Source organism: Loxodonta africana, chromosome 4 (genome assembly GCF_030014295.1).
Source record: "Loxodonta africana isolate mLoxAfr1 chromosome 4, mLoxAfr1.hap2, whole genome shotgun sequence".
In the NCBI taxonomy this organism is placed as follows: Eukaryota; Metazoa; Chordata; class Mammalia; order Proboscidea; family Elephantidae; genus Loxodonta; species Loxodonta africana.
Window position 1 is genome coordinate 35842207 of NC_087345.1, and position 12838 is coordinate 35855044.

Consider the following 12838-nt stretch of genomic DNA (forward strand, 5'->3'; position numbering starts at 1 on the left):
AATCTTAAAAGTGAAAAGATTTGATGAGCATTAATTATAAAAGTAATGTAAAGCTGAATATAGATAAAGCCAATAAAAAGTGTAGATGAAAATATCTTTAAACATAATAATTATTATCAGTTCCAAAGAGCTTTGGATATAACACATAATAATTTTGAGACATAGTGCCATATAGTCAGGATATAGCACGAATATATTAAGTTAAACATTTGAATGCTAATAAAAACTTTATATTTAAACAGTGTGAATCCTTTAGTTGAAGCCATTGGCTTTGATGATGCTGCATTTAAAGGAAACAAAGTTGTGACCAAGTTAGCAACTGAAATAATAAACTTGTAACATAATATTATGTGCTTGGAAACCCTGGTGACATAGTGGTTAAGTGCTACAGCTGCTAACCACAAGGTCAGCAGTTCAAATCCACCAGGCACTCCTTGGAAATTCTATGGGGCAGTTCTACTCTGTCTTGTAGGGTCGCTATGGGTCAGAATCGACTCAATGGCAACGGGTTTTTTTTTTTTTTTTTTTTTTTTTATTAATGCTTGTTGTCCACCATTAGATAAACATTGACATATAAAATTTTTTTAATTTAAAGAAAATTTGGTACTATTCTTGATTTTGACAATATATTTTATGTAATTTATAACATATTAAATCCTATTTTTACAAAACAAACAAATTGTGGCTTTCTATGGAGTTTCAAAGTGATCAGGAGCTTATGAGAAACAATACTTAAGTTATTTAAAGTAAAAGTTTTAAAGGTAAAAACCATATTTTTTCATGCAGCTTTGTTTTTGATTCATTAGTTTATTTTGTTGAACCTTTTTTTTAAGGTAGATTGCACAAAAGATAAAATTAACCTTTCAACCTAGTAATTAAGAAAAATTGTTATTTAAACAATGAGAAACCTATCTCTTTATGTTATTTGACATTAAGCCTTTTAACATTCTTATGAATTAACCCATTAAACTTTTAGTTGCAATAATCCAGAACCTTGATTATATTAAACAAAAACCCTTAATAAACTTTTTAAATTTCTTGTCTTTGTTACATATTTCTTATAGTATAACCCTTTAAGTAACATAAAATGAACATATTTATTATCAACTCTAAAATATGTATGTATATATCCTCTTTCTGTGATATACAAGTAAGAGTCTATAAACTTAAATGAATGAATATCTGTTAACTTAGTTTAATATTAGTTAATTTAAGTTTATATATATTACTAATGGAAACCCTGGTGGCATAGTGGTTAAGTGCTACAGCTGCTAACCAAAGGGTTGGCAGTTTGAATCCACCAGGCACTCCTTGGAAACTCTATGGGGCAGTTCTACTCTGTCCTATAGGGTTGCTATGAGTCAGAATCGACGGCACTGGGTTTGGGATATTACTAATACATGGTGGGCTCAAGCATAATGATTGTAAGGATGGCACAGGACTGGGCAGTGTTTAATTCTGTTGTACATGGGGTTGCTATGAGTTGGAACTGACTTGCCTGCACCTAACAACAACAACAAAACTATATATAATATTATATATTACATATTAGTAATTTAAGTTTGTGTATTACAAAATATAATTACCATAAGCAGTTTAACCTTCTTGTTTCTTATTCTGGAATTAATACAACCATTCCTTACTTTAAATAAAACATGTACTCAGCTTAAGTTCTTTAGAAAGCTTTAGTTTTTAAGATCGTGTTTTTAAAGTTGGCATAAAAATATGTGTTAGAACAAATTATTTTTTATTAATTCTTGGGAATATTAGGACTATTTAATTTATATAAGCACTTGTTTATCATTAAACCAGTTAGAATAAGTTCTTAAAGGAATATTATAATACCCGTTGCTGTCAAATCGATTCCGACTCATAGCGACCCTATAGGACAGAAGTAGAACTGCCTCAAAGAGTTTCCAAGGAGCACCTGGTGGATTTGAACTGCCGACCTTTTGGTTAGCAGCCATAGCTCTTAACCACTATGACACCAGAGTTTCCTAATAATGTCAGTCGGAGGTAAGAATTATAATATTTTCATAATTAATTCTTTTTGCATGTTACATAGGATTCTTTAGAGAAAGAAATTTAGAATAATTTGTTTCTTTTTAAGGCCTTGTTATATCAATCAAAATAAACAATTTATATTTTTTTCAGGGTACCTTTTTTAAATAGAGTAATTATGTTAAAGTTTTTTAGAGTAGCTAGTGAAAACCTATTTCATAAGACAAACACAAGAAGTAGTTTTATTTGGAGCTGAGGCTTAGAGTGACCTCACGGTAGCACACAAAGGGAAGAAGATTGAGTGCTCTCTCTGGATTAAGACTGAAGTCCACAAAACAGAATCTTATTCACTTTTCTGGGTGAATTACTGCAGGTTTTGTCCAAGTGGACACCATCTTGGGTGAGAATCACACAGTCATGGGGTCTGTGGAGCCAGTTCAAATAACATTATTATAAGGCCTCCACCAGTGTTCTTCCTTATGATTTTCCATTTTATGATAATCAGCAACAGCATAACATTCTTAAAACAGCACAACATAAAACAAGGCAACACATACATACACACAAGTAGCTATGCAATTCAAGCTGTTTCAGCCAGGATGACCTATTTGAAAATTACTGGAGCTCTCCCTTGAATCTAGTCCAAGAACCCTTGCCCAAAACTTGGACAAGTAACCTTTGCCCCAAACCTGGGATAAATAACTCTGGGACCAAAACATCTGCAAGAGAGCAGATAGAAAAGGAAGCCAAACACGTTTGCTAGAAGGGCAAACAGAAACAAAATCCTCCTTCAGCTTTACTTGCCTCTTGGCAGTCAGAACAATGAGAAATTACATTGTTGGTGAGTTCGAAGAATTCCTTACTTTACTAGTATTTTTCTAAGGAGAGAATTTTTTTTAATCTCTTCTTAAATGGAAGGGTAAATGTAAATTCTGAATTATGGGGCAATGTAAATAATTTGGTAAACAATTTTGCTGTTAGGTCTTCACTAAAGTTTAGTTGTTGGGTGCTGGTAGTATCCAACTTCCTTTTAATATACAAGTTCTTTAGGGACTGCTTGTTGATAATTAAAAGGATCCAGTGTATAAAAGCCAAATTAGTTAACTTAGTAATTGGAACTGTTTCTTAATCTCCTCTGCAACGCTTGAATTAAACTGGAGTGATCAATAAGCAATTTGGCTAAACGATAGACAGTTTTCCCTTTTTTCTCTTGTTTGCAGCTCTGAACTTTTCCCCAATTAACTTTTCTTGGGGAGGGGGGAGACCTTAGGGGTGGCATTTTAAAAACTGCTTCTGTTTGATCTATCAATTCAATGCCTAGAGCGTTGGGTTGAATCATAACTGACTTTTGAAAGTTTTTTCTTTTCAGTGTGTTTCTTCAGATTATTATTGGGCTTTTCTAGGTTGGGTTTTTTTTTTTTTTTACTAACATATTAATTAAAACGAGTCTTGACTGTTCGAGGTTTATCTTTTTTCCCCAGGATATTTAATTTTAAAAGGTATTTCAAGATAGGTTTCTCCTTTTCTTAACGCAGTAGTCAGGTTTAGAGTCTTAAATAGAACTCATTTCTATTTCTAGAGCTTCTTTAAGTATTTCTTCAGCCATCTTGTTGTAAAGCAAGAGTAGCTTGGGCATCTTTCCAGCCAATGTGTATGTAGTTTCTCGCTTGGCTGAATTTGTGGTTGCGCAGCTATAAGCCATCAATTTACTTGTCAAGGAATTTCTTTGGTTGGAGCTAGTTTATAAGTCAAACCTGTTAGTCTTAGCAGGAGGAGTGATTTTCAGTAGACAGGTAGAGGGTTGAGGGGAGAAGGAGAAAGGTCAGCAAAGAAGCAAAAGGGAACTTTCACTAGGCGCCTTAAAACTTAACTTTGCTTATTATTTTAGAGCCTCATTTTTTTTTTTCCAGCCCACGGTGCAGAAAAGTTAATTTTTACTTAGCTCAAAATTTTCCCAGACTTGACACTTGGTCTCAAAATTTTCCCAGACTTCCCAACACTATCTCTGGCAAGTGTTTGTCATTTTAATGTGTCCCAGAAGCAGCATTTCCCCACGTTACCAGAGCTTCAGCATTCGCAACTCAAAATTCAGAAATCTGCAGATACAACCACGTGTCACTAGATGGCGTGCACACTTCAGCCTTCAGCATTCCCAGAAACAAACCATTTGTACAGATAATTGCTTTCAGCTTCTTTGTCACAAACCACAAATAAATATTCTTTGAAAGTAGATGTACCTCTTTATCCACTGGGATGATCAGATTTAGACAACACAAACAAGTGAAAGCTTACCAAACATCTGAGAGAATCTGAATAGAAAAACAAGTGAAAGCTTACGAATGCCTGAGAAAATCCGGACAGAAAAACAAGTGAAAGCTTGCTGAAACATCTGAGAAAAGCCAGACAGAAAAACACAACAAAAGGCTTAATAAAAAAATCTTGGCGAACTACTCCATAAATCACGGGGCTCAAGTCCAAGAACACTTACCTCCCTCTGGTGTCCGTGGAAATGATAGGGCGCTGTTGCTGGCCCGCTCCAATTCTTGACCCCTCGAGGATACCTCTGAAGGAAGATGGCTTTGAGTCCCTTCCTCATAACCAAAATGTAGTAGGAAAAAAGACTCCAGACTCAAATTTACTTAAAAGAGATTTTCATTAAGCCAAGATAAAGACAATCATTGCTTTGAGGACTCTGCTAGTGTCTTGTACCTGGTACACATTAGCAGAATCCTCATTGCTATGATTGTCTTTGTCTTGGCTTAATAAAAAATCTCTTTTAATTAAATTTGACCAGGACCTTTTTCTTTATGACAGGCTGAAGTCCTGGGGAGGAGATACAGCTGTAGAAATATACTGGTGGTCATCTGCACTGAGACATTAGTTGAAAATGCGGGAGGGAGGGAGAACTAACAGTGAGGAGTACTGTAAGAAAATCAGAGAAGCGAGGCAAGAACATTAGAGCTTATTCGTATTTAGGAGTTAAAATGAAGGGAAAGGAAAAAGCATTAGATGAGTAGGAAAACCATTTTGGTGTAAAGTCAAAGAAGCTGCCTTAGTTACCTAGTGCCACTGTAGCACAAATACCACAGGTGGGTGACTAAAGATCAGGAATTTATTTTCTCACAGTTTTGTAGGCTAATCAGTCCAAATCAGGGTCTCAGCTATGTTGATTTCTTCTGTGACCCTCACTCCTAGTTTCTGGTGTCTGCCAGTGATCCTGGGTATTCCTTTGCTTGTGAACGATCCTCACATGTCGTTTGTCTTCCCTTGTGCGTGCATCTCTGTCCGTTCTGGTCTTTTTATAACTCAGGAGTGATTAGGTGTAGGACCCGTCCTACACTGGTATGATTGCTGGATTACATCACATTGGATTGCAGCATGGAAGGTGGTTATATTACATTATATTATAGAGGGTGATTACATGACATTAGATGTAAGGTAATTATATCACATTATATTATAGAAAGTAATCTGCTCTACCCAAGGCCAACTGATTTAACCACATATAACTTCTCCATGATAGCAACTACTCTAGCGTTTGGAACAAACATCTCGGAACCATAGCCTAGCCAAGTTGACGCATAAAAACGATCATCACAGAAGCCAAGAAAAGGATTTCAAACAGATGGTGTGGGCCATCTTTGTGAGTCAACAGAGATCAAGATGATTGGACAGAAAAGACCTTGTCGATTAGGAGAACTGCCCTTTCAGTAGCAGAGGAGTGCAAAGCCAGATCAAAGAGGGTAAAGGGAGGAGCAAGTGATGAGGAAGTGAAAGCAGCAGCCATAGATTGCCCTTGGAATTTAAGAAAGGAAGGAGAAAAATAGAATAATTGTTGGAATGGGCAGGAGGATCAAGTGCAGTTTTAAAAAATAATGTGCCAGTCTTGTTGAGCTTTGTATGGAAACAGCCTTGTAGCACAGGAAGGTTGGAGATTCTAGAACAAGAGATTAGTCGAGAGATAATAGAAGGGGTATGGGTTTTAGGGTTTAGGCAGGGGATTATAGGGATGGAAAATGCTCAGACACTGTCACTCCCTTACTGTACAAAACAATTGTCCTTGATCGGCTATGGTAAGTAGATATGATCTTCCAATCTTCCATAAGGTCATTTGGTCAGAGTTGCCATACTAGGTTGGGCTTTTTCTAGATACACAACAGCAAAGTATAGTATGCTTATTTGTCTAAAAATGCCAAGTTTTGTTTTAACTTTTGGCTGTATGGCAGGATGTTGCAGTTGGACAATACGAATTCTAGGAAGAAAGTAAGATATATTGAAGAATCAGGGTGAAAGAAACTTAAGTTATAGGTGAGGTTTTTAAAAGCAGGGAAGTTAAGTTTTAGGAGACAGAAGTAAAGGCATTTTAATTTGACTTTTACTTAAAGCCCAAAATTTGTGTGACTACATGGCACCTCGGAAGACAGGCCTGGTGATCTGCTTCTGAAAGATCACACCCTTGGAAGCCCTATGGAGCAGTTCTACTCTGCACACATAGGGCTGCCATGAGTTGGAATCAACTCAACAGCAGCTAACAACAACAATCTTAGAATTATGTAACAACATATATGTAAATCTTACCCTATATAACAGAGTAGAACTGCCCCATAGGCTTTCCAAGGAGTAGCTGGTAGATTTGAACTGCTGACCTTTTGGTTAGCAGTCAGGCTCTTAATCATTGTGCCACCATGGCTCCATGCAAATCTTAGGACTCAATGATTTTCAGGAAGCTCAGAGTCCTGAGAGATGGACCTACACCAACTTTTGACTCCTTTAATCCCTATAACTTTACTCTGTATTTTGCTTTCCATGAGCAACTGGTTGTACTCTATAGTCACTAGTTAACTGATGTGTTATACGCTATTTTCTCATCATTTAAAAAAGTTAATTTAATTGTAGGTTTTGGATACGAAGGACCTTACAATAGAAAAAGTGGTGATCAACGGACAAGAAGTCAAATATGCTCTTGGAGAAAGACAAAGTTACAAAGGATCACCAATGGAAATCTTTCTGCCCATTCCTCTGAGCAAGTATGAATCTTATCTTTCTCTTTTATAGTTGAATAATGGGGACAATGTATTTTTAATTATTTTGGAAGTTTTTCTTTCCCGTTTTTAAGTTTGAGTATATGTAGTAATGGAGCCCTTGTGGCGCTGTGGTTAAGTGTTCGCCTGCTAACCAAAAGGTGGGCAGTTTGAATCTACCAGTTGCTCTTGGAAACTCTGTGGGGCAGTTCCACTCTGTCCTGTAGTGTTGCTATAAGTCAGAATCAACTCACCAGCAATGGGTTTGGTTTGGTTTTGGTTTATATGTAGTAATTGGTACACTGCTCCTACTGAACTTTGTTCAGATTGAAGCTTATAATGAATATTATATGTTCTAAAAGGTTCCCTGGTGGCTCAGTGATTAAGCACTCTGCTGCTAACCAAAAGATTGGCAATTCCAACCCACCAGCCAAGAGAAAGATGTGATAGTCTGCTTCTGTAAAGATTACAGCCTTGGAAACCCTATGGGGCAGTTCTACTCTGACCTGTAGGGTCACTGTGAGTCAGAATCGACTCGACAGCAATGGGTTTTTTTTTTTTTTTTGGTGAGGGGGTAAATATCTAGGAGTGAAATTGCTTGGTCATAGAGTTGGTGTATAATTTTATTGTTTTAAATTATTGTTATCAAGGTTAATTTAAATACAAAAAAATGCAGAAATCTAAAGTGTGTATATAGTTTGATTAATTTTGACAAATGTCTGTACCCATGTTTCCTTATATACTTCCCTGGTGACGCTGACCTGATTTCTCTCAGCATAGCCTAGTTTTGCCTGGAATCAGACATTAGATGCACTTGTGTCTTGTTGATTTCATGCAACATGTTTTGGAGACTCATCCATGCTGCTTATGTATCAACAGTTAATTCTTTTTTATGAGTAGTATTCTATTGTAGGGTTATACCACTATTTATGGACATTTGAACCATTTCTAGCTTTTGACTATCACGTGTAAGCAAATACGATCATTTTTGGGCAAGTCTTTTGTGGACATTTGTTTTTATTTTTCTTGAGTAAGTGCTTAGAAGTGGAATCATCAGACCATAGTGTAGGTGTGTATTTATAATAAACTGCCAAACTGCTTTCCAAAGTAGTTTGTACAGTTTCACACTCCCAGCAGCAATGTATGAGATTTCTAGCACTCTACATCCCCTGCCAACATGTGGCATTCCTCACAGTAGCTCATAGTGATTTTAATTTGCATGTGTCTTTCTCATGCTTATTGCCCATTTGTATATCTTCTTTTTTAAATAATACTTTATTTATTTTTTGGTGACAATATACACAACTCTATACTTTCTTTTTGAAGTGTCTTTTCAAACCTGTACCTCAATTAAATTTTGGTTCTCTGTCTTTTTCTTATTGAATTGTTGTTCTTTATATATTCTGGATACAGCCCTTTGTCAGATACATGTATTGTGAATAATTTCTCCCAGCCTATGGCTTGCTTTTCATTTTCTTAATGTACTTGTTAATAATAGTGAATAATTCTTTGAGTAAAAGGACCCCTACATGTTTAACCATGGGAGAAAGATATGGTAGTCTGCTTCCGTAAAGATTTACAGCCTTGGAAAGCCTGTGGGACAGTCCTACTCTGCCCTACAGGGTTGCTATGTGTTGGAATTAACTCGATAGCAGTGGGTTTGGTTTGGTGAGAAATGTCTAACAGTGTTGTGCAGGACGTGGGAAAATGCTTATGACATATTATGGGATTAAAAAAGGACACAAGACTGTATTTGCAGTCTTAACTATTTAAAAATATTCATTAAAAAACTGGAGGGAAATAAATGAAATATTGCTGTGGTTGACTTTGAGGAGTGAGGTTATGCTCTCCTGCCTTTTTGGATTTTTTTTTAAGATACTAAAGAAATTTGTTGCGTAAAATACTCAAGGATAGAACTTTAGGTAGCTGTTACTTCTTTAATTATTCATCATTTTATTAATATCTAGAGTGGGGATGGGGGCATGCCATTTAAGGAGGCTTTTCAGGATCACCTGGGGAACTTATACAAGCTGCATACCTTCCCGCCTTGCCCCAGAGTCCCGCCACTTTTATTAATGGAATAATAATAATAACAAACATAGAATGGTTACTGTGTACCAATCTTAGGATAAGTGCTTTAGATGTGTTCTTCTATCTGACCCCTACAGCAACCCTATGTGGTGTGACCTGCATTTTACAGATGAGGAAAGGGAACCTCAAAGAAATAAAGTAACTTACTTAAGAAACTGGTAGCCAGAATTTTCATGACCCATTGCAGTTGAGTCGATTCCAACTCATAGTGACCTTATAGGACAGAATGGAACTGCCCCATAGGGTTTGCAAGGAGTGGCTGGTGAATTCGAACTGCCGACCCTTGGATTAGCAGCCATAGCTCTTAACCACTGCGCCACCAGGGCTCCAGAATTGTTGTACGGGGAGTATATCACACGCCTTGTGTTTATGGGAATGTGGTGTTCCTGGAGCTCACTCCTAGTCAGTAACGAGTGTCCCCCAGCCTTGAGACCTCCCACAGTGTTGTTTATATTATTTAGCATATGTATTATGAATGCAAATCTTAGCTGTCTTCTAATTGTCCCCAGAGATGGAATTATATTCTACTAATACATTTATTTGTTTCACACAGAAATCAAGAAGTCATTATAGAAATTTCTTTTGAGACGTCTCCAAAATCTACTGCTCTTCAATGGCTCACTCCTGAGCAGACTTCGGGGAAGGAATACCCGTATCTCTTTAGTCAGTGCCAGGTAAAAAGGACTCTGGAATGATTTGTTCTACGGAAAGGTCCCAGGACGTGCAGCTGAATGAAGCAAAATGAGCAGTGGTCTTACGGATACGTGGGTCTGACCTAAGGGAGTGTTTTAAATTATATTATAAAAACAATATACATATGTATTCTTTATCTGTATATCTCAATATTAACACAGTCATATGTTGCATTAAAAAATAAGCTTCCTTTACTCTGAGAGCATGTTCACCTAGGACATGGTGTATATCTTAATCATGTTTATATCCCCAGCACCTGGCACAGAACCTGGTACAAAGTGGACACTCAAAAAAATGGTGATAGAATGAAAGGAAAAAACAAAAGTAATATGTAATTGTTATAAAAAACGCTAGCAGTAAAGAAGTGGGAAGTGAAAGATCATATTCCCCACGCCCCTCCAGACACCGTTGCCCAGAGGTCATCACCGTTGAGTTTGGTATATAGCCTTTCCAGGTTTTTCCTTACACATTTACAAATGTATATATTATGTAAGTGTATTCAGTGTACCTTTAAAATGATATAATTTAAACTATTTTTGTTTTCTGATTAAAAACTAAAGATAAAGAGTCATATAATTAAAGGCAATCTATTACAAGGGTAATAAGTATCAAACTATCTTCTGAGGAAAAAAAAAAAAAAGACTTATTTCTGTTAAACCAAACCAAACCCACTGCTGTTGAGTTGATTCCAACTCGTAGTGACCCTGTAGGACAGAGTAGAACTGTCGACAGGGTTTCCAAGGCTGTAAATCATTATGGAAGCAGACTGCCACATCTTTCTTCCATGGAGCGGCTGGTGCGTTCAAACTGTTGAACTTTCATTAGCAGCCGAGCACTTTTAACCATGGTGCCACCAGGGCTCCTTAATTCTGTTAATAATCAAATAATTTACAATTGAAGAAACTCACTTCATTAAACATTCACTGTATTTCCAAATATTATGGTAGGTATTTTGCATTTATAACCTGTTGCCATCAAGTCGATTCCGACTCATAGTGACCCTATAGGTCAGAGTAGAACTGCCCCATAAAGTTTCCAATGAGCGCCTGGTGGATTTGAACTGCCAACCTTTTGGATAGCATTAGCATCCGTAGCACTTAACCACTATGCCACCAGGATTTCCTTTGCATTTATAATCCTCCCCATATTCATATGATAGATATTATGGTAGGCTCAAAGTTAAATGTATCTATTAAAAAGAAAACAATATTAGCACGTTAATTAGTCATGTTTACATTCTATTGTCAATTAAAATATCCCCTTAATTTAAGAAACCCTTAGTTCATTAATCTGGAAGAGGTGTGATGCTCTTGGCAAGAATGTACAAATTGTGCACACTCTATTTTTTTTGTAAAATCTGATTTTCAGGCAGTATTTCTCATAGAACACCCACAAGCTAAAGTTGGCAAGAAATGCAAGATATATGAATCACAATATGAGTTCTGAATATATTATTCTATTTCATATTGGCAGCAGTGAAATATGGGAAAGAGAGTTAATGAATTATTACAGTTGATAGTAAACATGTAGATGTGATTTTGTTTGATGACTTTTCTTATAGTTGTTCTGTATGTTTACCTGTTCTTATACAATTAAATACATGCAATGCCAAACCTAACTAGGGCCCATTAAAGATTCTAGAGGCATGGTCCTGGAATTCTATTTTGGGAAAGAGAACCAGGTGGTCCTTCTAGCCCTCCTTAATCTACGAAGAGGTTCTTCAGGAGCCCATACTCATGGGGAGTCTTCTACATCTGAAATGAAAAGGGCTAGAGTATGGGGGTTTTAAGGAAGTTTGTAGTGCAACAAATTATGCCTAGAATTTCTAACAACTGCAGAGAGGGGTGTTATAATCAGTATTCCTTTAAACTCGGTAGAGCCTGTTTTAATGATACTAGGGTTCCTTAGCTCGTCAGCAATCAACACAGACATATTTGTAGACTGGCCAGAGCATAAAATCCTGGGTGCTCTGGCCATTCTTCTTGATTGAACCAGTATTTTTGACAGATTGATGTGGAAGCAGAGAAACACTTTGTATATTATATGATCATGTCTAGATTGTATTGAGGAAGACTGTTCTTTCTCCTTTTCTTCCTTGTTTTTACTTTCAAAACTTGCTGCAAGATTGAAAATGTCAAGACAACAACATTTCTCAGGTTGTGTTCCTCAGAACACTGGAGTCCTATTAAATGTTAATAACTAACCAGGGAAACAGGAGTTTAATGTTAAAATGAGTGTGAGAAATCCAAAAGATTTCTTTACTGTAGTCTTTTCAGAACCTCCAGCAGGCTAATGTGCCTAGTTACTCTCCAAGTCAGGGAGGTAGTATGCCAGGGCTCTCAAATTTATTTGACTAAAGAACCCTGTTTTTTCAGGGTTGTTAGGAGCTCCTTGCGGAACACTGCTCTTACTCAGAGCATAAAGTAGGGAACACTGCTTAACAGTTTGCTTCATCCTTCAACTGAAAGGTGAGGGCTGAACCACACATTAAAATGGAAAATCAGATCTTATCCACAAATCAACTTTTGCTCCTTTAAAAGATCTCGGGAAATGTGAGACATTATTTTTAAAAAGAACATACCTAAGAATTATGCTGCAATTCTAATGATTTTTTAATGACTTGATTTATAAGAATGGAGAATGACCATTTCTATTTTCTTTCCCTCACAGGCCATCCACTGCAGGGCAGTTCTTCCTTGCCAAGATACTCCTTCTGTGAAATTAACCTACAGTGCAGAGGTAAACATCACAAATTATTAACTGAATTAAAGGATCCACACAAGTAAATGTGACATAATTGATAAGCAGAGATAGTGATTGGAATTTTTACAGCTAGAAGTATTTTACTGAAATTCTACCTGAAATATGTAAAAAAGAGGCTATGGGCCTCATTTTGAATTTCTATGAAATGCAGTTTTGAACACTGTAAGTAAGAAAAGGAAGTGGATACCATTCTGATTTTAAAAGAAATTCAGAATTCAGGACCTAAAAGCAAGAATTTTGGAAGAACATTTTTAACTTTTAAAAATTGA

The 12838-nt window shown here is 36.5% G+C and overlaps 1 protein-coding gene across 1 annotated transcript in view; it reads left to right on the plus strand.

Annotated features, from left to right (window-relative positions):
* LTA4H (leukotriene A4 hydrolase) overlaps positions 1–12838 on the plus strand; it is a 41666-nt gene that overhangs the window by 10266 nt on the left and 18562 nt on the right. The window contains exons 2-4 of the mRNA XM_064283711.1: positions 6898–7028; positions 9667–9787; positions 12477–12545. Coding sequence (XP_064139781.1) covers positions 6898–7028; positions 9667–9787; positions 12477–12545 — 321 coding nt within the window. The remainder of the gene's footprint in view (positions 1–6897; positions 7029–9666; positions 9788–12476; positions 12546–12838) is intronic.